Here is a 26649-nt window from a genome sequence, read left to right on the forward strand (position 1 = left end):
AAAAAAAAAAAACTCCCGTATTTTAAAAACTAAATGTTGGCAAGTATGTAGGAGCCTATGCTGATTACTGCGTGCGTGCATGTTGTTGATGAATATAGTGAGGACATTCAACTGAAGTTGCATTAAATCAGGTTGTTTTAACCAAGATTATGCTACAAGATGTTTGTATTTTTAAGTTTAAGTTCCTTGTTATAGACTTACAGTATTATAACAAGCAATATTAAAAATATCCAGTTTATTCCCATTAATTCCCATTTATTCCCATTAATTCCCATGGAAAGTTTCCAACTTCCTGGAATTTTGCAACCCTAGTCAAGACGCATGATACACAAGACACTCTATTCAAAGAGAAGAGAGGCTCACCTTTGGCCCGAGTGGATTAAGAAGAGTTTGCTAGTCTACCAAGTGAAACTTAATGAAGAAATGATGCACACAAAGATGTATTGTTTAAAAAAAGCGCAAAATAAACAACATACATTTTTGGAAATGTTTTATTTAAAAAAAACAAAAAAAACTGTTCTCTTTGAGATTGAAGATGTACAAAACTAAGAAAACGAGCTGTGAACTCCAAGTTGAGAAATGCATCGAGATGAAAATGAGAAGGATCAAGTGTAAGGCCCAGGAGAAGAAGAAAAAAAAAAAACATACAACAGTTAGTATAAGAAGACAACTACTGTAGCTACATGTGTACATTTGACTCTTTTTAGATGAATTCTTCACATTATCTATACGGTTTTCTTGACACTCTTGGCGTGAGTTAATCATAAACATGAAAATGAGGTTTACTTGCTGCACATTATCTGCTGCAGAGGTGCCTATCCAACCTCCTTACACACAATACCAGTGCGCCATTAAGACGAGCTGTACATGACAGCACATTATCTTTGTTGGCGTTAGGATGGGGCATTTTCTTTCTGTAAGCAGTTAGCAAAGCAGTGCTAATGAAGGGCAGCATTAAGTAGCATCACTTAAACAACATCAAAGCGGATCTTCAAGACAAGAAAATGACTCCACTGGTGAATCACCACAAACTCATCTCGAGATACACAGAATTAAGGAATGGAAGAAAAATGAGACGAAAACTGCATTTACCCTGCATGAGTTTACTATTTCGACCTGACAGTTCATGATTCCTTTTTTTGTATTGTGAGTCTCTGGGCTTGATACCCGAAAGCCGCTTATATGGTGACCAGGGTCACCATTTTTTAATTCCACATCACACCCCTCATGAACGGAGTGCAGTTCAACAAGTCATACTTACACTGTGTTGTAAAATAGCATCGCAGAAAAGACTTGTACCACACGAAGCTGACCAACTCTAATCGTTGATGCCACTCATCGAGGACTCTCATAGAAATAAAGCGCTGTACACACTGTTTGTCGTTATGTATCTGTGCTTATTTCCAGTAAACCCAAAGCTTAAAATACTGCCAAATCAGGAGAGAGATGATATGCTTTGGTAAAACGTGTTTTCATAGACCTTCCAGCATGATACAGCAAACAATCATGTGCTCATCAGCAATTTTGTGCAGTTTTTTTCCTGTAATAGGCCACTTCAATTAAAAGAAATGCTTGAAAGAGAAGAAAAAATAAATCCTCAAACAGGCACATTCTTTCACTTTTGGTTTTAGAAAGTAGCATTTGTGATTTCCTGATTCACCTTTGATATTTCACCAGGTTCAGCTGTTCTACAGTGCTACAGTTGATAACTGTAAATGAAAGTCTGTGTTGCAAAACTACAGTATGCAACTAAGAATGTATGAACTGTCACATAAACCTTTTACAGTGTCGTACAGTAGTAAGACCGCAACCTCAGTTTTTGAGCATAAAAAAAAAAACATGTATTGAAAATTAAATCAGAGTAAATCATTTTGTTTAGTGTACGCAACACGTCGGCCACTAAAATGACTAAAAAGATAGGATACAATTAGACAGCATTCCTGATGTAACAATAAAATCTTTAAGGCAGTCTGTGATAATACGATAATACTTCTTACGCAAAGGATAGAATACTTAACAGAAAGAACTTACACTATGACATGTTCATATATCTGGAGTTACTTCTACTGTAGCTCCAGCTGAGCTGGTTTTGATGGAGAAGCCCAGTGTCAAAATATATTTTTCAAAGCATGCTTTACACAGCCACACACACACACACACACACACACACACACACACACACACAAGTCATCGCACATATAAAAAAAAAAGGACATTCACATACACATGTTGGCAATCACACACACTCACAAATGTTCCCTCTGTCTGCTGCTGAATTCAAAGTGACAGCAGCAGCAGTTTCCTTCCATTCTTCCATCCAGGGTCCAGTTACCCCCACAGAGACACCAGCACAGGCCCTCCCTATGTGGGGAAGCAGATGCCGCAGCACTCCATGCAGATTTCCAGGCAATCCGAGGACTCGCAGCAGGCGTCCATGATGCCACAGTCCATGTCACAGGGGCTGCTGCAGTCATCGCCCAGGTCGTCGGTGCAGCAGCAGCAGCAGCAAGCCTCGGACGTGCACGCGCCACACGAGGCCTGCGTCACCACCATGTTGCAAAGTGTCAGGAACTCGCAGAACAGGCAGGCCAAGATGCAGTGGACGCAGCAGTCTGGGTCAATGTCAAACCAGCCAGGGTGACGAGTTGGAAAGCAAAATAAACACTTGAGTGAAATGAATCAATAAAAAAAGAAACAGAAAAACACAAAATAAAACGGCGTATCGGTAACAAATTAAAGCGTAAATTGGATTTTCACCTAAAATGTGTGCCTATTAATGAAAGCCATGCAGAGCGGTGATTGAATGAGGACTTGCATGCTCGGCAGGCTGACCGGTGGAACAGAGTCGGTATGTGGTAAAAGGGTGAGGGCTAACTAGGCGGGAGAGGGAGCCGAAGAAAATAAGAGATATTCAAAGAAATGAATTCCTCTCCTGCAGTTTTGATTAACGGATTGTTAAATAATTGTGGCATTATCATGCAAACTGCTAGGTTGATCACACAAAGATGATTAGCAAAGTCCAAGAGTCTCTCCCGGTAAATAGGCGGATTAATGCTGGCAACGCTCACACCTCTGATTAACATTTAACCTCCTCACAGAACGCCTTTAAATAGCTGGTGGCAACTTTCAGCTTCTTGTTGCACAGCAATAAAGAGTTCCCCTTTAAATTACCAACATACCCATTAACCATCACACATCTGTTTCTGAACGGCTGAATTAGTTTCATTAAAATGCCTCTGTCTGAAATCGGTAATGGAAAAGAACAAATTACATGTTTTACTTACTACATGTCATCACTAACATAATGTGTCAGTGCAAGTGCAAGACTACAGGAGTGTTCTCCAAGAATTCTTAAACACCACTCAGAAAAGGTCAGAATCATAATTCCTCTTATATAGTTACGTTCAGTAATTTCATCAAATGGCATAATTAACCGGTTTTCCTTTTTTAAAGAACTTAACAAAATCTAAAGTCACTTTTAAAAGATGGAGTTGTTTTTTGTTAAATTTGGAATAAAACTCTTTTCATGAAATGTAGGATACAATAAAACGAAACCTAAAGATTACATCTGATCCACACCAGAACTTCGCTAGTTGAATCCAAGTCACTAAATCATAAATATCATTCAGAAGGTGTGCCTGGCATATAGACCCTACAGCTTTTTGAACCAAGGCCGGTGCAGCGCCACTGCTCTGGAGTGTTATAAAGACATGATGTGGATGGATGCAGAAAAATAGCATTACAAACAGGGCACATTTGCATAACTTTCATCAGCCCATCTTCAGCTGTCAGAAGGGGCTGTTACTGATTGGGTTAGAGGGAGAGCGAAAGGAGGAGAGTGTGGAGGACGGCATGGGAAGGCAAGCTGAGGACCGCTGGATGCCCATGTTTGATTAATCAAAGTACAGGATTTTTTTTTTTACCCTATTTTTGCGGTGCTCAGGGCTGCAGAGCTGACCAGAAGCACTAGCTGACTGTGATACAAACAAGATAGAGGAGGGAACATGAAACGAGCAAGTGTGTGTGTGTTTGGTGTGTCTGTGAGGGTGCCTGGAGTTTGAATGCATCTTATTATCCTTATCTCAGGCCATAACACTGGCAGTGATGGAAGATGCATGAGAATAAATACACTTGACTACGGAACATCTGGTGTGGCTGTTGGGTAGATTGTCGGTTTCTTTTATGCAGGCATAACAAAACTCGTGCTACATTCTATACTGGCATCCGCTGTAGTGTACTGCCATCTGAGTGCAACTAAAATGCCACAGAGAAAAATAAAAGCTGCCCATCCAAAGCTCCATGCACAAAACCTCAAAGTCCAGCAAATTAACAAACTTTGAAGGACCCAGAGGGTATAGCCATGCCAGTGTTCAGAATGTAGACTGAGCAGAACAGTAGACTGTGAATACGGTATAAACACAGTACACATTAAGCAGCGGCCGGCCATCTCAGCTATTCACTTGGATGTATAATTCAACACCAGCGATTAGTCTGGATCTTAGAGAAGCCAGCAAGGGGGGGGCGGGGGGTCGTATACTGTACACAAGAGAGCTGGACGCAAGGCACATCTCCACAAAAAAAAAAGAAAAAAAAAAAGAGAGAGACAGACAGAAAGGCAGACAGAGACAGTGAAACCAACCAACGGACAGACAGAAGAGCACACACTGACACTGCTCCTGTTTAATGTCAGTGAGCGGCGATGAAGCCCAGAGTTTGCAGGGGGCGAAAAAACAGCATCCGGTGCCTCTGAGGAAATCGTTTGAGACATCTGGAAAGCTAACATCAAAAAAAAGGGAGCGGCATGACACAAAACAAGCTGGATGGGCCTCAGAGCGGCAAGCTGTGCAAAACATTCAAACTCACAGGGAGGCAGAGAGAGGGCAAGATGGCTAGACCGACAAAGATGAAGAGAGAGAGAGACTGATCAGACAAAGCCTTGGTGGCCATGGAAAGACACACATGGGTAAAGAGGGCAGAGGATGTGGGCTGGATAGTGAAGGTCCACCACATGCACTTTAAAGCAGGCCTGTTTATAATGCATGACCGAGGGAAAAGCCAAAGCTAGAGGACTAGAGCTTACACAACACACACAAACACATCAAGGTTTAGAGCTTTAGCAGAGACTGCGCTCGCAGCCTTGGCCCTAAATCTCTAAATGAGGCTAAAGCAGCTCGGAGACCTTAACTGATTACACACAATTAACAAAAACACAAACTGGATGACAAGAGTCGAGACAAGCCACCCTGCTGAACAAAAGCAGTGTGGTAAATGGCTCCTCAGAAGCTGCTGTGTTATCACAGATTGGCTACGGTGCCAACGGCAGACTGCAGACTCCCCAGAGCTAGCTCCTGCTAGCTTACGTCTTTTATTTCCTGTGTTCAGGGGGCTGTTTAGGAGGCTAATTTCACAGACAAACAGATTATGTTAATCCGTGTAAACACTCAAACATCACAGCTTGGCTGTTTTCCGGGGGGAAATAAATAGTTGAGAGCAAACATATTGATTCTGAGAGCTCTCGCGTCTGCAAATAAGCAACACAAAAGCCATAATGAGGCAGAGTTGTTGAGCTGCTGTTGTTTTATATATTTTTTAATCTTTTTGCACGCTCTCTCTTCTCCTCTTTACCAATTAAGATGTTGAAAACATGGAACATCTCTGGTGGATGCATCCCACCTTTACCCGCGAGGTGTTGTGGATGCGTGCGTGCGCCTTCCTGTTTTTTTTTTGTTGGTTTTTTGATCTGAAGCATATTTCAAGTCAAGCATCATCAAATAAAGATCTGACTGCCCACTTGTCTTCTTCATTTAAACTTATATCTGAACCTGACCATTGTGAATCGATTAATAACACATAACATCACATCGTACTTTCCAACTTCACCTTGGAGCCCACATAAAAAAGACAAAACAGCAAAGGCCTTGAGTTGAATAATTAGATAGGAATTGCCACTTTGCTTTTAAGAAACGTGCCTAAACCCTGATAGTGTCCACGCTACAGAACAAAGAGGCAAAACATGCATGTCCACAAACACACAGCCACACAGTACAATAGTTGGAGGAGGGATGCGACGTTAATGAGGGCCAGGGTGGTGCTGACGGGATGCAGGGAGAGCCAGAAAGGGCCCAGAGAGGTGTGAGGGGCCATGAGGGGCCCGAAGAAGGCTGGTCACGACTTTTAATAGGCACCCCGTGCTCTCAGGCCTCGTTAGACGGTCACACCTATCTCCCCAATGGCAAAGGACCAGCCAAGCACCTTCATTACTGGACTCACCTCGGCCTTGCACCTGACAATGTGACGGCTTCCCTGCATGGCAAACGGACTCTCGGAGTTGTTGTTAAAGAAAATAAAAGCCACAGGAGCGGGATAAGATGTCATTTGCTTGGCGGGAGTGATAAATAGGAGAGGTCATGCACTCCCATCATTAAAAGGTGAGAGAAGGTAAGAATTTATTATTAATATGTTATAAAAAGGTACTATCTGGGCAGAGCCTCCCAAGAATAGCCCCTTCGACAGAGAAGTGGCTTTGATGGTGATGGTTTGATGGCAAATCATTTCACCCTGCGACTGCAGATTAGTGATGAATTGATCAGGTTTTTGACATATTTATATTTTCCTACACAATACAGCAGCACAGTTCAGAATTGTTCATTTTATAAGACCAAGAATTGCCTTGTCATTTTTTGTATTCATTACTCAAATGATTTACTTTAACTGTAACTATCTACTAACTTTTTTTTTTTTGGGTGGGGGGAATAAGTACGTAACAAAAATAATAAATATATCAAGATATTTCATCAAAAGTGTTATAATGGAGTGCAATTGGGTATTTTCGAACACTAGAGAACAATTTGTTATGGTAAACTGGATCTGTCTTTTTATATTTTTATATCCCTCGATCCCTGAGACATCCCTACGGCCGATGGAATGAATTTACGACCTGCAGAAGATGGGATGCAGAAAGAGAAGCATGCAAGCAAACAAGCCTTAGTACAATTAGCATCAACGTTTCTGTGTGTGGGTTTGTGCTCTCTTTTACTCGCCGTCATCGTTACCTTGCGTGTGGCTACTCACCCTCTGGTAAAGGAGGTTTCTGTGAGCCCGTGGAACTGCCTTTGCTTCGTCGGCTGCTGTCACTGTTGACTGACAGGCTGGACCTCAATTTCCTCTGCACCCTCTGCGACACAGGCGTGGACGGCTGCTTCCTTGGTTGCTCTGTCGTCGCCGCTGCTCTTGTGCCAGTGCCAGGCTCTGAAACACCCATGGGGCCCGTATTGATGTTGGCACCACAGGAGCATGTGCGCGTGGCCCCGGCCCCGCTGATGCCAGGGTGGATGCCGTTGCCGTTACTCAGCACGGGTGTGCCAGTTCTGTTGTGGCGAAAGCCATTTTGGTCCTTGCCAGCGTCTCCCTCGGCAGGCTCTGAGGGCACTGTCTGAGACTGGGGTTGAGCTGGAGACATGAAGAAAAAAGAATTTCATTTTCCGTTGAGGGTTGGGTGTGTAGTTTCAGCACGATTACTGAAGTCAGTATTTAAGGACAGGAAGGTGATTACATTTCCTTGGAGCATGTCACCTTTCTTTCTTTCTGCAAGCTCGGGGCATTAATACAAGACAATCCAATAAAACTGAACATGTATGTTTATTCATACATGTTTTATGTGAATGTAAAGGACAAAACACTAAAATACTAGTGGTTTACTTTAATAACTTAATATTTGTAGTGTCTATTTTTAAGGAAGACAAAGTTGTGGATTGCTTTTACCCTTATGGGGGCATGATAACCCTCTAACTTTATTTTAACTGAAGAGGAACTTTGTCTGCACCTTGCACTTCATACCTTTTACTCACATATAAAGTCGTTGCGGCTTGTGAGGTTCAGTTCTTACAAACCGTAAGAACACAGTAATGGAGACACACCACTCTCGGCTAAATAATCATCAGCAAATCTTGCCACCATTTCCTAACATGATCATATCGATCACATGGCAAACACTTCAACCCGGAACGACAGAAGGAAGCAGAGAGATGCAGGAACCGCATATGTGACAGGTTCACAAAAGCCACTGCTGTAGGCAGACAGACATCTGTGGGAGCAGAACCCAGGTGAGTTAAAAAGAGAAAGAGAGATTAATGCAGTAAAAAGAGAAAGAGAGCCTGTGATACTGTGCATATACAAAATAGCTGCTGTCTGCAACAGTAATGATCTCCTTTCCTCTGAAAGCTCAGAGATGGCCTTCCTAAGTGTATGTGTGACAGCCACAGAAAGTCAGGAGACAGCGACCTGTCTGATAAGAAAGAAAGTAAAGGATGTGAGCGAACAAAGGAGGTGGCATTTTACGGAGAGAGGAACACCTGCACATTCAGCTCTACTGGGAGTTACTCCTACATTACCTTGCCTCCACATCAGAGCCACTGTGCATGTGCACCCGCCGCCAGTGCACGGTTAACTTGAGATTCTGTGAATTATTCATCTCTTTTTAAGTCAAGTCTGTGTGCACCATACTTATTCCGTTTTTTCCCTATACTTTCTGTATATACATTGAATATATGGTGTCTTCAGCGCCATATTCGGCCTTATTTAACAGCTCTGTAGCGCAAGCTGAAGCCTGTTTTAAGTGTTTTGCAGCTGTCCAAAAATCAACACATTTTCAAAAGTGTACGCAAACTGAACGTGGACTTAATATGATGCTGGTAATTTCTTTCCATCTCTATTTTCTTTCTGCCAGCTCACCAACAAGTGCAATTACGGTTAACAAGAGAGGGCGAGAGTGTGGGAATCGGGCCTCGCGCTTTTTAACAACACATCACCCTGGGAGAGGCCGGACGTGAATGTGGATGTAAAACAAAGCAATTAAATACACACACTCGCTTTTGCCTTCTCCTCATTCAGGCTTCTGCATGCTGCCTCCATAAACAAATGTAGACTTTAGGGATCAGGATTCCATGCAATTGGAATTAGACAACTGGGTAGCACACGATAGAATTCATTATGCAGTGATTTAAGACCAGGTTGATGGATTTCCTACTCCAAAAGACAAAAGCCTTGCAGCCTGCCCATGACAATGTGAGGAGGGACTAAAGCTGGCTAACAAGGAGACCCGGAGTTGGCTACATCTGTTGTTGTTCTTCAGTTTTACCTCTGACAGCTGAAACTCGTCACGTTTTTCACCCCTTCTTAATATATGCACCAGTCGCTTGCTTTAATGCTTGGCAAACTGTTATTATAAAAGAAGCTAGGAAAACACACACACACACACACACACACACACACACACACACACACACACACACACACACACACACACACACACACACACACACACAACACACACCCCACACACACACACACACACACACACACACACACACACACTTACTTCACCTGTTTCTTGAGTTTTGTCAGGTCAATACAACACAGCAATCCCTGTCTAGCGGATGACAGTTCCTTAAACCAATCACCCATAGTATCTTACATAATAACACAGTAGTTTTTCCCATCTAGATTAAACAAACTGGCCACACAAGCTCACACACACATAAACACATGTCCATGCACAAAAAGGCCAAAAGAGACTGGGAGGCATAATTACCTTTCCTTTTGAGGAAGTCAAGCTTTCAATTTACCAAAGTATAAATAGTCATTAAGAAACCACCACGTAAAACCCAGAGTACATAAGCGGCGACTCGGGTTTCTGACACACTGCAAAGCCCTAAAAAGTGGTTCAAGTCTGCAGAGAAGTGTGCTTCAGTGGCAGGTTCCTGGATAGTCTTTACACAGTCGCAGTCTTTATTTTTATCCTGACGAACACGGTGACTGAGATGAATGGACACAAGGGAGTAATATTCATAATCGTCGATCATGATAATGATGATACTGTCAAAGATGGCAATGACGGACTTGTACAGTCACGGCGAGACAAATGAAGACGTAATGAGAGAAAGCAAAAATACTGCGAGTCCTGTTGGAATTGTGCTACGCTGGGAAGTTGGCGCATCAAAAACTTTCACGGTACCTGCAGTGCAGTGAAATATAGAAACATAGAAAAATATGTAGCATATGGCTGTTTACTTTACTAAAAATGCATATATCATAGATTTAGGGAAAAGCCAGCATTGGTCAAGTCCACTGTCTCCAACAGCCATTGTACATGTTTGCATTTTATTATCAATCTAAATTAATCAGACTCTGAACTTTACGATATAATATCCATTTTTAGAAGTGTTCATACAACTCTTTTGAGCTTTTATTATGGGTTTACACAAAACTGGACGTCATCATGATCAAGATAATATAATGGGGCAATGAAAATGTTGCATATAAAAGTTTAATATTGCATCTGAGGATTCAGCTGATAAATGCAAAAATGAGCTGTACCTGTTAATAAATCCTGACAGAGCAACACAGACACACTGCTACTGCATTGTTCCTATAACACAGCAGGAAACACAAACTGCATCAAAATTTGATACGAACAACTCCCAGAAAATTATCATACGAGTTGCGCAGTTGCCACAAGCTCAGAGACATGGGTAGGTGTCCTGAGATAACCGATTGCACACAACCTGACAGGTTGCATTAAAACACCATGTTTTGGAGGAAGCATTGGACACACACATGCACACACACGCTTCAAATTGGACTTGTAACCGCCCTATTTCTAGCACATCAACAACTGTTGAGAGTGTACATTTGTAGTTGAATAAAACATGGTACTCCCCTACACACGCTGTCACACACATCACAGGGGAAACTAGGGGGTGAGTGGTTCTTGACTGTCTAAGCAGCATCCCAATTTGGTCCCAGCTACTAGTAGCTGACAGCCTCAAATATCTGGGGAGCATTTTTAAAAGGCCAGTGTTTGATGGATTCATGAAGAACACACAAATATAATTGCCATTTGTCACGGAGTCTTCAGTGGCTGCGCCACACAGGGACCGAGCACCATAGTGCCTGGAGAGCGCTGGAGCTGCGCCAGAGCTGTGCGCTCTGTATGTAAAACCGAGTATATAAACACCTCCGTTTTTGTCACAGAAAATAGGTCCTACAGGAGGGAGTCGGAAATTGCACCCAAAAGACAGAAGAAAGAAGAGGGGGATACGTATATATATGTGTCACAAGCCTACTAGATCTAACACACACACAGACACACACACGCACAGAGGCAGACCTACCAGGAAGGAATATGCATGCATGCATGTCAACTGAAACAGAGCGGTATAAACAAGAATTCTAAAATAGTCAAGAACATGAAAATATAACACAAAGGTCAAACAGGGCAATATGGAGATTCCAGGTAAGGCAGGCAGGGATTGAACAACCACACAAGCTCTGTGTTTCTAAAGCTCAGTCCTTTTTTATTATTAATGCCCCTGAGACAGAGAGAACGAGGGAGAAGAGAGACGATAGGTGTTTGCCCAGGCTTATTAGAATGCCCATCATAGAGAGCATAGAGTTATTCAAATGTCACATCATGTCAGCCAAATAAACACCACAATCCAGATCTTGTATTTATCTCCTAATGGCCGTGATTACACAATGCTACGAGTTTGTGAGTTAACAATGAATGGAAAAATTGAGAGCGGTAAAGGGAACCGTTAGTTTTAGTTATGAGTGCCAAACAGCAACGGGCAGAATTCACAGTGACAGTTAGTTCTGAAAAAGCTAATTCTCCTAACACGGCCGGTGTTTTGTTTATCTTTTTGTGCCTTGCATTAGAAAAAAAACATGTATATTTTCTGCCCGGCTGGCCATGTACCTGCATGATTGAAATGCTAATTTGTAAATGTGCAATGACCTAGCCAGACTACTCTCAACATCACCACCAACCCCCCCCCCCCTTCTCTCTGCCAAAACAGCCTGAGGTATCATCTCTCCTCCTAACAAACAGCAGCGTGTGGAACAGCCCCTGCCTTTCAATCCAAAGGGATATATTTTCTCATTAGAAATTATACATCTTCCCTGTCCATATTTATAGACGCAAAACCAGGGGAATTATACTGCAGAGAGAGTGAGAGGGACAGAGACAGAGAGAAAAGAGAGAGAGAGAGAGAGAGAGAGATAGTACAATGAATGTTATTACAAAGGGCTCTGATTGAAATTTTCCTTGGGCGTATCAAAGCCTCGTTTACCGTTTGACCTTCCAAACTCCGGGACAAGGACTTTCTTTATTGTCTAGAAGGACGCATCGGAAGGAACAGACACACGACTCCAGGTTCATCATTCAAGTGTCCCAGCACAACAAAACCCACCAATTGTGATTAGCATCAATATAATGCAGATATCAGCAGTGTGAAATGAGAGCAAATTGGTGCTGTCAACTGGCAACCAGGAAGCAGCATTTCATTAGAAAATCAGCTCCTGTAGTAGAAAAAAAAAAAAAGATGTGGGTGCCATGCCAACTCTGTGGTCTTGTCTTGAGCTGTTTACACAGAGTGGATGGCGACCTGACACGGGCTAACAGAAATGTCACTTGTTCCAACAGATATGAGGGGGAAAAAAATGTGACTCTGGACATCACACAGCAATCCTGGCCCTGTCAGTTCATACACACGGGCACACAATGTTTTGTATTTATCCAAGATAAAAAATTATTATGATGGCAGCGGCACGGATGATGATGACCGCTGAGGATAGCTAAATTACCTGCTCTGATATTGGATCCTCATCAGCAAAAGTGACATGTATGTGTGTGTGTGTGTGTGTGTGTGTGTGTGTGTGTGTGTGTGTGTGTGTGTGTGTGTGTGTGTGTGTGTGTGTGTGTGTGTGTGTGTGTGTGATGGTAACCTGCAACAGAACTCTATTAGCTGTCTTCACCTGTCAAGGCTGATCACATTGTGTAGCATCTCATTTAAGCAGGAAACATCACATTTTTGTCTGGGTTTTCCCATCCCATTCCAGGGCAATCAGTCAATATTGCTCAGCTCGTTTCCAGTGGTGACACACTTATTTTCTACCCCGTTTTAATTCTCTGTGACGGTCATTCAAATTTGGCTCCTCCAACCTGCTGAAGGGGAATTGACACGTGAAGACAGAGCTTAATATTATTTCCAACCCCCACCACCACCACCACCACTGTCACCGCCTCCACCCAACAAAGAGAGAAGCAGGGCGTCAGGGATTTACTAATTTCAAATTTTGCTGCTGATTGAGTGGAAAAAATAACCCCCTCGGACCTTGTTCTGCTTAATTACATTTTACAGTAGCGAAGGCAACTTGAAAGACAAGAGCTTGATTTGACGACATGAACCTCTCAGCGTACTCCGTGTGCAAGGCTGGCTGAGGTGTCTGTGTGCGCTGGGGAGGGGAGTTGGAGGTGGGGGAGAACGGGGTCATCAATTATCCTTTGATTTCAAAACGGAACATTTTCCCAGATTAATATGTCTGACTGCTATCTAAATCATTGAAAGTCCCAATGAGATGCCATTTTCTCTTACATGAATCACGTTGAGGGGAAGTCATTCACACTCAGCCCAGCCCACACCCCCCCCACACACACACCCCCACATCCCCAAGCTCTGACCACAGAAGTCTCCGGTCTCTCCACTGTTGTGTGGAATTTGGCGTAGTTCTAATTTGAGTGCTACTAATGTAGCAGAACGCGAGACATCAAGGAGCGTTCAAAGCCTTACAACCTGGCTGCTGTGAGAGACACTAAACGTCACCCTTATTCTCCTTCCTCTCCTCATTGCTGAGATGAATTTGTACGAGCCTGTTTCTGCATTAAGCTTTGTCAAAGGCCTTTTATTCTCCCTCATCGGTTTCTCACCATCCGAGAGGGGAGTAAGAGTGTAGTATGAAGTCAGACGAAGAGTGCGGTATCTTTAAAACGCTGCACATCTTGCACGGATTTAGGCTTTACACGGCTAGCAACCACAATTTCTAGAAAGATCAATTATGACGTGACTCGGAGCAGGCCTGAGGGAGCTGCCAGGCTCCATACTCCAAAAACATGCTCCACCCTCTCCTGGCTGACGACTCAAAACAAAAACGGAGCAACAGAGCGGGAGCGAACGGGAGGGGAAGAAGGGGGAGGGAATGAGGGGAATGGGGGTATTTTCAGTTTCAGTTACATCGATGACTCAAATATTCCTCCAGCTTCAAAATCTCCTTGCTGAAGTAGAAGTTCCACAGGAAACTCACTTGTTTGAAATTCAACGGCAGGCGCGCAGACATGCACACAGTCGTACACATGTACACAAAAGGCATACACATGCAAAGCAGCAGACATAGAGTCGACCGCACACACCAAGTAAATACAGTGTGCATCTGTGGCAGATCCACTAACGCAGCCATTATCGGACTCAGAGATGAGGATCTGGCTGTAGCGCTACCACTCCCTTAAAGCCAAAATACAAGTGAGGTCTGTCTCTGGGTCAGAGAGGGGATAGACAGTCTATCAAAATACCCCCACACCTAGTTCCTTTATTTGCTCAGTATCTATCTCAGCATTAACCCTCTGCTAATGGGACAGCTGTGGGTCAGCGCCTCGCATCTTCGGGATGCCAATCAAGGCCTTAAGCTGAGAGATCAGCCTTTGGGACAGAGGTACTCGTCTGCCTCTGAGTGGCTTTTTAAACACGGAGACGCCCGTATCGATTTTAGCTCTAGCCTGAAAGAGAAGGGGGGGGGGGGGCATTGCTCCAGTCAGGGCCTGTGTCGGCAGCGGCTGTCTGTGCGTCTGGATGGGAGCCGTCCCCTGGTCCCCGGTCACCCTCTACTGATCAGGGGGGCCTGACAGAATGACCCAGCAGAGAGGCACTGAACCTGCAAACACGAAGGGGGCAAGGAGCTGGAAGCTCGAGAGGGTCGGGGCTGGCGGGGGCAACATCAGCAGAGATATCAGTAATAGAAAAGGGTTTTAACCTTAATGTTGGAGCCCAAACCCTGTTAGAGGCCAAGTAATCCCCCCCTGCGCTACTCTCATTTCAACTGGCAGATTTATTTTCTCCCTCCCTCCTTGTGAGTGGCTTGTGAAAGGCACTGACGCTGTCTTGCGTGGCATTGGTTAGAGAGGCGGTAAACATGCAGTCCACCTACCTTACCTGTGCTAAACAGACTATGTACAGTATGTATGTATTGTGTATAACTGATTAATACAATTTGATGCATTATTATCGATTCAACTAACCAACGATACAGAAAGTAGTTTAAAGTTGCACCTCCTTCATCAACTACAATATTAAATTGCTTTATTCATATATAAACATATACATCTGTACTTTCATATAGCCTAGCTAACATTTTGGATGCAGGACTTTCCTTTTCAGGACTTTTCTTGAGTAGCTGTATAGCTATTTCATTCAAGTAAAAGATCTGAACATATCTTCCGCCATTGTAGAAGAACCAGTTAGACATAAGGGCAATTGGTGTTAAAACGAATAAGAAAGATTACTCTTAATATCCAGATTCTCTGCCATGAAGAAAGAAAGAAAAAAAAAAAAGACACTCTTCCTCCACAATCAAAATCCATATATGTTGCCTTGTAACATAAGTACTTGAAAGACTGCAGTCCATGAATTGAGGTATGCATATCTAATCATTTGGCTCAAGTATTTGGAATATCTTTTTTTTATTTTTTTAAATTAACAGTGAATAGGCTTGGGCACTTTGGGTAAAATATGCTAATTAACACACTTGAAATTTCCCATATGAAATCTATCTGCAACAAGACAATGAGAAAATAATTACAACAGAGGTAGAATTACAATGGCCATTTTAATCAACCCCTACACTAGCATTTCACCCTATTTATACAGTTTTTGATTCCATGACCCACTGGTAAGTAATCACTTGAAAATTACGGTTCCGTTTATAATAGGTCTATGGTTTAGACACATTATTTCTGCAGAGACAGGGCTCTGAGGATTATAATAAAGATATTAATCTTGCATAACAACAATCACCATGCACTTCCTATGGCTGAAAAAAAAAACATTCTGGGGAAAAACAACTGGCATGAGGTTAAAAAGTCTTTAAGTACTTAAGGAACTTTGGAATACAAATGAGGCAGTGTGGCAGTCTGGGAATGTTGATTCAACACTTCAGCAAAAAATATTTCAGCACTAAGTGATGAAAATAATGATGAAGAGGCACTTGCCTTTTGTTTTATCTCAGTCTAACTCTGCCAACTGTCTGGAATCTAAACACTTTTCATTTTTGTCTATATATTTATAAATATACATATAAATCTTAATTGTTGCACTGTCAAGGAATCTTTTCATGCAAGAAAGGTGCAGGTATGAGACACTACCGCCGTTAAACAATCCCTTTTACTGCATTTATTAGGGGTCACAAATTCACTTCCAAAAAGGTCAATTCTGCACACAGGTAATAACCTTGAAGGTGTGCCACTAAAGAGTCCAATCAGGGATTCACACAAAGGCCAAACTAATGTCTTTCTTTAAAAAAAAAAAAAAAAAAAAGAAGAGTCATGTTATTTGACCTTACTTTCTCACTACAGAATTTTCCTGAGATAAAAAACCAGACCTGTTCTTCGGAAGCTAGTAAGGTCATCTTTATCAACCACAGAAGCATTTAAAAAAAAAAAAAAGTATTTGACAATCTGGTGAATAATGTGACGATAAAACTCCTAAAACTGGCGCCGGGTGGTAGCAATTTATTCTGAGGCAGGGTCCGGAGAGCCAAGGCCCTGTTTGCAGGAGATATCAGCTGCTTGAAAACCCAGAACGGTCTCTTGAGGAATGTCCGTCTCCCCCACAAGATTCTCCCTCCTCCCCCAGGATGGCAGAGCCACAGAGGAACCGTTCACTGACAACGGCCTAACAGGAAGGGCAGAATTGTACTTGTTGTTTTTTTTTTCGTCTAACAAGCCGCAGTGGTTGGCAATCACGGTATCCGCCACACTTCAACTTCTTTTTAACCATGTGAATTTATGATTCTCTGTCCCTAATGATCATTTCAGCTTTTTATATCACACTTGCTGATACATTGTGTGGTGAGGTTCAGTTACTCAGTGTTGAATGTACTCTCCTGAAAAAATAAACTTAAAACTTAAAAAAACAGTTTTAAACTACTATGGAACCGCTGCCCGTGTTTAGGTTCTTGTTTAAGGGGACCCACTGGTTCAAAAGACAACTTGTCAAAACAATCTTATCATAACTGAAAGAGGATATGTGCTGTTATTACTACATCACAATAGGCTTCCTCTTGTTGTGAAAAGTCACCATCCAAATACTGTACACAAGCTTTCAATGGAACAGCAGTGGGGGGGTGGGGGGTGGAGGGGGGGGGGGACAGCGAGGGCCAGGATGTAGGCAGGCAGATGATTTCTTATTGATTTCCTGTTTCTGCGGTGAAGAGGGCTCTCAATTACCCCTGCCGGCGAGCGATCTGATTGGTCACCTCAACAAACAACACAGTGAGAATATGACACAAATAGGTTAACTTGAGCTCCCCCTAAATGTAAGAATTTCCAGCTTTGATTTAACCAAAGACAGACACGGGTAGATATAACTTTCACAAAGATTATAGCACAAATACGGGGTTTTGTCTGTATTTGACATGACTATTTATGTTCTTGTAACGCTCAAAAGAGAAGTAGCATGCCTTGCTCACCCTGAAATTCCCTTACCAGACAGTTTGTGTGTGTATGAGATAGCGTAAGTGTGGATGTTAGGGGGGGGGGGGGCATCAATTACAACGCAAAACTGTTGTCACAGGGGCTTATCTGCTGAGATGAAGGAAAAGCATGCCTCCCTGCAGAAGTGCAATACTGCTCACACCTGCCAAGCTAAAAAGACCTCTTGACAGAAAATCTTATTTTTTTTTATTTTTTTTGCTACTGAATCTTTTTTTTCCCTCGCTGATTCAGTAAACATGCCACCGGCAAGTCATTAAGCTTGAGACCAAAAAAAAATAAAAGGCAGGAAGAGGCGCCCTGGAAAAGTTAACAACCTAGAAACAAAAGAACTGTTGTGTCAAATGCAAACACAATCCTTATTATACCTCGGCACTTAGATGGATGGAAGCAATCAGCTGCTATTAGCCTCTGCTGACACATCTCACTCTTTGCGCACAAAGATTTTAGCAATTTCCTTTTGTGACCTGCAATTCATAGCTCAGTATCAAGTCAATTTACTGAACAAGAATCCATCTAGACTTAATCAGACCTGCAAGTAACTCAAGCAGTTCAATGCCAAATAATTGTTTTTGTAAAACCTCCCTGTGTCAGGACATTTGCATAAAACGATGCGATTATGTCAGGGCTAAAACACAGTTTTAAAGTTTTAAAATTAGATTATAAGATGCAGAAAAACTGTTTTGATTATTGGTTGGAACAATATACCCCTGCAATGTTCTCTTAGCCTGAATGACTCCGTTCGACAGAGAAATTCCTCTAGCAGCTGGCGCAATTCTTCCCCAATAGGTAAATGTTTGGTACGGGGGGGAAACATTGTGGCTAAGATACAATCAGTGCGTTACAACAGTCAATGCCAGAACCACAAACAGGATTTCCTCACTTCCAAAACACAGGGTTGAGGGTTAGAAGGAGAAGGGAAAAATGGAGAAACGAGCCCATTCTTGGTCATTATGGCAGAATGAGAACGCACGCATGTTACCACTCACTTGCCAAGAGACCCTGGTGCTATCTTGATATTTTAATTGGAAACAATGAAGCTAATATTTTAGTTGGCCACCTGACCCTGCCTCGTGTATGCCCAGTACACTGTGCAACTGTCATAACAGCTACTATTCGTGACAGTTGGAGGGCATTCATGAAATAGGATGACTTATAACCATTTAAATGTTAAATAAAACATTGCAGTGGAGCTCAACCATCTGACTGACTGAAAGCAAAATATGTTAATCATTTGTTCCCTCCCTCCAATTAAAGGGCTCGTTTTTGTTTATCATTAAAAAATAACACCAAGATATCCTGCTGTCCGCCCACAGCTTTTCCAGGTCGTTAAAACTTACTTCTTACAGGCTCGCGATAATTAGGCTTCTCCTCGGTCACGTGACTTTGTCCTTCAGTGGCTGGTTTCCTGGGAGACGGTGTTCTTCCGGACGATTCCCTGTCACAAGCATCTAGGGTCACAAGCATTTAACGTTAAATATGGGCGAAGAAGGAAAAACCTGTCGCACACAGGGTTAAGCAGCAAAATATTATGATGCGTAGTGACTAACAGAGAGGGCTCCGGTTGTTTCATTTTATGTTATCCTATTACAAGCTCAACTGTTCTAAATTAACGTGCATTACAGCCATTCCTCCAAAAACAGATGTAAACTTTTACGGCAGGGTCAGCCACAGTGGACAAAATATCAGGGACAGCTGGACGAGCCAGAGGTACAGAGCCCACTTGGACTATTTATGCCAGAAAAAACACAGGCCGCTGGCAAATGGTTGCACAACATGGTGGGGGCGGTTCAGGTAAAGGCCTTGCCAGAGCTCTGGATCTCATTTTCTCTCCCTCTGTTCCCGGGTGTGCTCTACCTGCCAAGCTTCTTTTTCCTGCCATAAAGGCTGCATTCATCTAAATTGGAAAAAGTATGTGGGCAAAGACTCTCGGCCTGATAGCTGCGCAAAAAAAAAAAACACGGGAGACAGTTTCACTCATCTCTCTAAGCCTCAGCCTCTGGCTTCTTGACTTCAAAACTCGCTGACGCTTTGCTCATGGCACACTGCTGCTTTGTTCAGTAAATAAACCTTCCACAATGACTTTATTCACTGGTTTGGTGCCAGATGCCTGCTCGTAGCCCACAGTTGTGCTCACAGCTTGCAAGTTTTTCAGTAACATACTGTCTCTTGAGCCACTTTTGCTGTGATTCTATAAAAAAAAAATGGTGAGGAGGAATGATTCAGCAAAACCCAGCGAGCTCGTTTACCAAAGCTTGATACGTTTATTCCAATGCTACAACACTCTCTGTTTGTAAGCAGTGATGGATGGGGGAGTGGAACAGATGGATGCAGGCCAGCAGCCCTAGATAGATATGGCATATATCTCAGCTTGGAGCTGATGTATGGTAGCCGCAGTTGCGTTAGCGGCAGTGCTGTGTGATGCATCGCAGTATTTAGTGATCACAGTTAGAAATAAATTGGTCTATTCTCAGTACATCCACAGTCCCCTGAGAGGGGAAATCCAGTATTAACTGCAAGCGCCTTTGAAGGTCCAGCAAAAATCCATTCGCAATCCAGCAGCCCCAGTGATTGCTTACTTTGTCCTACTTTGCTATTTTTTGACAGTGCCATAATGATGCTTGGTATAAATAGGATGGTTAACGGTTCATTGCTTGTTTGAAGAAAAATGAAAAAGGGGTGTGGGGGTAAGCTTATTTTACATGTGATAATCTTAGGGACAACTAGAAAGTTAATTAAAAACTATAATTGGCTGTGGTTGCTGTTAATAGTCACCCGGGCGTTTCTTCAGACTTTATTGAGGGGGAAAAAGCAAAAACATTATCAAGGCTTAACACTGGAGCACAGATACTGATGTATACTAAAAATCACATGAATATAATTTAAAAAGACAAGGCTGATATTGTCCCAAGCAGAATGAGAAACGCGGATATGCACCAGTAATCTATTAATACGGCCATTGACTCATTTTCTATATGTGGTATTCCTCTTGTTTCCTCCCATGTTTGACTGTACAAGCCACATAAGTTCTTGACGGAATATATCACTGATATTTATAGCTCAGCTTCACTGCTTTTGCACTGGCAGCATGGAGAGAAAAGCGCTCCATAAGCATGCATTATAGAGAGAACTTCATGTACACATGAGCCGTGCATCATATAGCAGGGATTCTTAAATGTTTGCAAGTCACAGAGCGATTAAACGGACACATTTTTGGCTTGTGGACCACAAGTATTTGGATGACAGGCCCAATGAGAGCACAGCTATGCTATTAGGTGTGAACCAGTGCAGAGCTGGACATAAATTTACATGTTGGGAGTTTTTTTTTTTTTTTCACTCTCCTACCACTTAATAACATATTAGTTAAATTACATCTTACTGAAGGACCTCTGGGACCCTCTCATGGCCCCCTGGGAGCCCCAGACCCCACTTTGGTCACCTCAATTTAACTTTGATTTCCCCATGCTAGTGATTTCTGGCCTCTCCTGTGTGGCCTTACCTTGTGAGGCTGACAGCAGGGGACTGGTCTCTTGCTGAGGGCTCTTTCCTGGCCCTGCCGGCCCATCCGGAGGAAGGACGGTCTCCTTGGACATGAGACAGTCGTCTTTTTGGGACACACAGCAGAAGAAGTTCCTCCCTTCCCTCAGCCCTCAGTGCTGTAAAAAACAAAACAAAAAAAAAACAATGTCTCATCATCAGCTGAGGCTTGAAGACACCGTGTCATTACTCAACTAGAGACAGTCGTCTGCTTATACACACACACACACACACACACACACACACACACACACACACACACACACACACACAGAGACAGAGAGAAAGTGACGTCGAGCTGCAGTAAAACTTAGTGGAAATTCCCCTTCTCTCGCTTTTTACTTTAAACTCGCTGAAAGAGTCCACATGTAGCCCATTTGTTCACACACTCCCTTTTCCTTATCAAAAAAAGCAACGGACGCTCGCTAAGTGCTGTTTATAGCTGAAGCGGACATATTGTTCATAAAGCATAACTTACCTTTCAAACATGACAACTCCCTTGCTTCAAATGTGACTTATTCCCATCCTTCCTTCCTCCGACTCCTTCCCCGAGACGTTGGGAAGAAAAGACGAAACTGGGTGAAAGAGTAACTTGGCGTCCAAAAACTTTTCCGGTAACTTTAGCAGCCAGTGTGTCCCAGTCCCACTTAGTCCAAATATTGTTGACTTAACAAAAAAAGATATCAATAATAATCCTCGCGGCGCTTTCGACGCTCAGTGGCGGTAGTTTTCTGAGGAGAGTTGGTCTCAAACATTTTCATCATATCCGGATTCCTGCAGTACAGGCGCTCTTCTCTCCCTTTCCTTCCCCTGGCGCAGACAAGTGAACAAAGCCCTCCCTAAACATGTGTCCCCAAAAATAAAGTTAGAAAAAAAAAATATATATATATATATATTATTGAACTTTTTTGGGGGGGGGGGTATAGTCTACATTAAAATATGTGAAAAAAAATGATTTAAAAATATCTGTCAAAATATTATATTTAGAGCCTACTTTGAGACTAAAACATTGAATACAGGTGTAATAAAAAAAACACTGACAGAACAGTCTCAGTTTTGCTCAGTTGTCATGGAGATAGTTTATTGTTATTACGTGACCTATGAAACTTGTCACGTGACTTTATGCCCTGAGGAAATGAGATGCTTTATTTTTGTGTGATTTATTTATTCATTCATTTGTCAAGAATGAATCGTAATGCTTAAAGTTTGAGAAACAAAGTTGTAGGACCTACATAATGATTCAAAAGGTATTACTGGATGAGATAAGATAAACCTTTATTGATTCCCAGCGGGGTATTAGTAGCCTACAGTAGCCTACAGTACAGGCTACGTGCAGTAAGTGTAAAGCAATTCAGTGACATCAAATAAAGTGATCATTCAAACTGTCATTCAGTGAAACTTCGTGTTTCTTTGGTTTCTAATCTCGGGGTCTTAGAAACACCGGGTCTTATTTAAAAGTTCAAAAAACATAGCATTGTTTTATCAGCTTGATATAATGGCTCATAAACATCATGAACTGAACTGGCATGTTTCACAAGCTCGCTAGAGAATGTCACATTACTTGTGTTTGGGTCTCTCAGATACCCCAGCTGTAGAAAACGGTTTTTCATCTGCTCTGTATCTGTGGTTGTGTTGGCAGAACTGTTTAAGCAGCACTAATCTTCCTAGGCAGGGAGTTAAACCTCTCTGGGGTCTAATTGATCCCAAACATAAATAAGGTTACTCTGTAGGATAACATACTGTATATTTCTTTGTCTGATAATGTCTATGCCTCATTGAAAGTGTCCGTTGGTGTGATCCTGGATCCTGGCCAGCCCTATCTCTATGAAGAATAAGAACTAAACTTCTGCAGGAAGTCAGCTGGAAAGTTAACCAACATGAGTTCAAAGTTTAAACAACTATAAACATAGATCATAATTATAATCTAAACATCCTTTTTAGTGCCAACATCATCTTTTACTTTTCGCAATTCATACACAATTCACTTTAAACATATGGCGATGGAGCCCCATGCTGTGTCCTTTCTGTGTAGTCAGTAGGGTATTGTTAGTGCAGTGTCTTGCTGATTGCCATCATAGCCACTGAACCCTACTGGTAACAGTATAAGTGAGATTTAAGCCTTGGTAACATGAGAGTGTGGAGGTGATTGATGTGAAATATGCCCTCCCTCATTGACTGGCTGAACTCCATTTTCTGCTCCTAATGCAGAAATCACTCCGGGTCCCCAGCATAATGATTTACGATGAATCTGTGTCAATGTTGAACTCGGCAAACCCCACGTAATCCATCTTGCAGATATACCTAGCTACCCCGCCCCACCTTGCCTGCTCTCACCCGCCCGTCCCCCGCTTTCGCAATGGGAAAGTAAGGAATGTAGCTCTCTCTCTCTCTCTCTCTCTCTCTCTCTCTCTCTCTCTCTCTCTTTCCGTCTATAAGTGTTGAATCCATTACAGGGCTGATGTGTAATCACAGAGGACCTCTGTGCCCCCTCAGACTGTAATTACCTGGATACAGATACTCCCTCACTCCATCCCCTAGAGCTGCTCAAAGCCAAGAACTCTGTTAACCGGCATGCAGTGCTTTCAGCGTGCCTATCTGGGTGGCAATGTGGAGATATATTTGAGAGATGGGGCCTGTTAGAAAAAAATCATGGATAATATTGCATTTAAGTAATGGGATTTTGACCTTGCAGTGTGTAATGGCCATAGTTCACCTCTGAGATTGAATCATGCACAGAGCCAATCAAAGCCTGCACCTCGAAAAACTGACTGCGAGGTCCCCCCACCCCCACACACACATGGTAATCTTTTGAGGACTGTACACGCAGCATGACTGCACCGTGAAATCAACCCCCGTTGTCTGTCTTTGTCTCTCTTACATGGTGACATCGCTGTTGCTGCTGACAAACATTATCTTGTGTGTGATCATGTGCATAGTGTCAAGTCCCCCACTCCCCTCCCTCCCTCCCTCCCTCCCTCCTTCAAAATAAGTCAAAGTGGAGCCGGCTGTGTAGACACAGTAGGCTGTCACACTGTGTCAAGCGTCGGTGTCAGTGTTGCATCTGTTGCAGTCACATCTCAGAAGACACAAGGAAACGTCTCTCTGTTGACTTCATCTGTTTGTTTGGCAGCTTGCCCGATTGCTGGAGTGTGTAGTGGCGAGGAGAAGCGCCGGCTCAGTCGGTGCACACGCCGCCAACAAGCCTAATCCTCCTTTCGCCGGAAAAGGAGGGAAAAAAGGCTCCAAACAAACACACATCTCTTGGTTTTTTTCCTGGCACAAACACACACACACACATACCACAAAACAACCGCTGCAAGCACCCACACTGCAGTAATCCAGGTATTATAAGTCTTTGCTACTTGTCTTGAATATATTCTATGAATGTAAAACTATTCCTTTAACACTGATGACAGCATGAGTGCAAAAGTCTGAGCAGTCCAAGTGTTTAGTTTCCTGATGATGAAGGTGTTAACCTTCATCATTAACTGTGAGGCTCCCCTATCATCATGACCTCCTAGCGAATTACTTTTGTTTTTTGTTAGAGAGTAAAACTTTTGCAGGAACCTAGCTGAAAATGAGACATGGCCGCAGGACAAAATATCTGTTATTATCTCTAACAAGCTTATTCCTTAGCAGGCTGTGATTCTAATAGAAATGCAAAAGTTGGCCCATGTTGGCCTGCACGTCTACTTTAATGGCCAGGCCAAAGAGTTGAGGTGTCGCTTTGAACAGCAAGAACCGGCACCTGTACCTGATCACATCTTCAAAGATTTTACACACAAGTCCACGCAGAATGAGTAGAAGTTAATAAGTAAGGCTTTTTGAAGCTGACCGTGACACCAGCTGAACCCTGACACCCTCACATGATTAATAGCATTATGGTAAGTCCTTTTTTTCCTCTAAGTAAAGGATTGTTTGAGGCTGTCTGATCAAAACATTCAACCCTTTATTGGTCCAACTGTCAAAGGAGGCAGACTTTGCGTTTGGCAGTTTGAATCATTCTGTCTGGATGGAGAATGGACATGAATGGGGTAAGTAATTGAGGGACTCATTAAAGAAAAATCTCTCTATGATCAGAATGAAGCCTGTTACTTTACTGCAATTGATTAGCGTTTCAATGCAAACAAACACCCTATTTCCTCAAGCACTCTCTCTCTCCGAGAGTTGAATAATGACTGACTTGCCGCTTGTATAGCCGCACATCTGGATTGCAAGTTTGGAGTGAGAAGAACGCACATAATCAGTTGCAAATGTTCACACAAAAGCACCAGACTTCATAAATATGTATAAAGAGAAAAGCAGGTGATTGACGATTAATGCTGACGTTAAAAACAGCCCACTCGGCGGGTTATCACAATAACTTGGCCCGGGCGTTGCGAAATCCACATGCGAAGAAGACGCCTGCGCCACAGCTTTAGAGAGGACTCAAAATGGCTTCCGCCTGCTCCTGGAAGAATATGAGATCAAAGTTGACATCCATCTGTGATTGATTTAACTTTATTGACAATCAGCCAAAGTCACTGAGACAGAAACTGTGTTTGACCCATCATTCAGGCTCATTGCTCTGCCACATGCTGATGTTGTGATGATATGTGAAAACCAGAGAAAGTTGGAATCTGGTTTGAAAGTTAGACCACTTTATATGAGGGACATAAATACGCACACATTGATGCACTCGCATGCATGCCGGCACCATTCCAGCCTCTTATTAGCCACCTCTTCATTTCCCCAGCATTATAACACATGTAACAAACACCTCTCACATGATGACATTTTACACTGTAGTGGGAGTGAGTTTTGACACGCTACGTCAAATTACATACATGCCACTCAGGCTTACATAGGCGTTGACATATTGTGACAATTGATGCAGTTCGTGACAGAGATGACTTGTCTCTGCTTATGTGATCTGAAACTTCCGACGCACTTAGCGCGAAACACTCTTGATCATGCGAATGTGAATTTGGAGCAGCAGATTAATGCTTGAACGAAACTTGTTTTTCAAATGTTATTTCATTTCAACGCAAATCCCACTAACTGAATGGATTTGATATCTGCAAAATGTTACGTTTTCACTCCTGAAAGTTTGCTGTCTCCCTCGTCCTTTGCTGCCTTTGTTGTCCAACATGAAATGATAATCAAAACTGTCAGACTGTTTGGATTTCTATGATCCTTTGCAGATTTGCGATTAGCATAAACCATAAGCCAAGCTAAAGCGACACTGGCGAAAATCACAGTGGGATCCTTATTTGTTAAGGCGTGACGCCTCATAGCCTGTGTCCTGCTTTGAGCTTCCTCACATGGTGCCAGCCCGTACCCCTGAGTCCTGTTAGCGAAACCCCCCTGGGTTAAGGCAGATCAAATTCTACCCACAGACACGCGCAGCCACCCACATGCACATAAACCCAAACGCACAAATGACACACAAACAAAGCACAAATATTCTCTCATATTCGTGTAATAATTCTTCTCTCTCTCCCTCACACATATGCACACAGACACACACACACACA

The 26649-nt window shown here is 42.7% G+C and overlaps 1 protein-coding gene across 1 annotated transcript; it reads right to left on the minus strand.

Moving 5' to 3' along the window:
* Positions 1 to 473: 473 nt before the first annotated feature.
* Positions 474 to 21944, minus strand: mdfic (MyoD family inhibitor domain containing). Its single transcript, XM_039791848.1, has 5 exons — positions 21612 to 21944; positions 21096 to 21252; positions 18937 to 19047; positions 7072 to 7449; positions 474 to 2612 (listed from the first exon to the last, which is right to left on the minus strand). Exons 2-5 carry the CDS (start codon positions 21187 to 21189, stop codon positions 2362 to 2364), a joined length of 834 nt encoding a protein of 277 aa, XP_039647782.1. The 5' UTR covers positions 21190 to 21252; positions 21612 to 21944; the 3' UTR covers positions 474 to 2361.
* Positions 21945 to 26649: the final 4705 nt, after the last annotated feature.

This window comes from Perca fluviatilis, chromosome 23 (assembly GCF_010015445.1).
Source record: "Perca fluviatilis chromosome 23, GENO_Pfluv_1.0, whole genome shotgun sequence".
NCBI classification, from domain to species: Eukaryota; Metazoa; Chordata; class Actinopteri; order Perciformes; family Percidae; genus Perca; species Perca fluviatilis.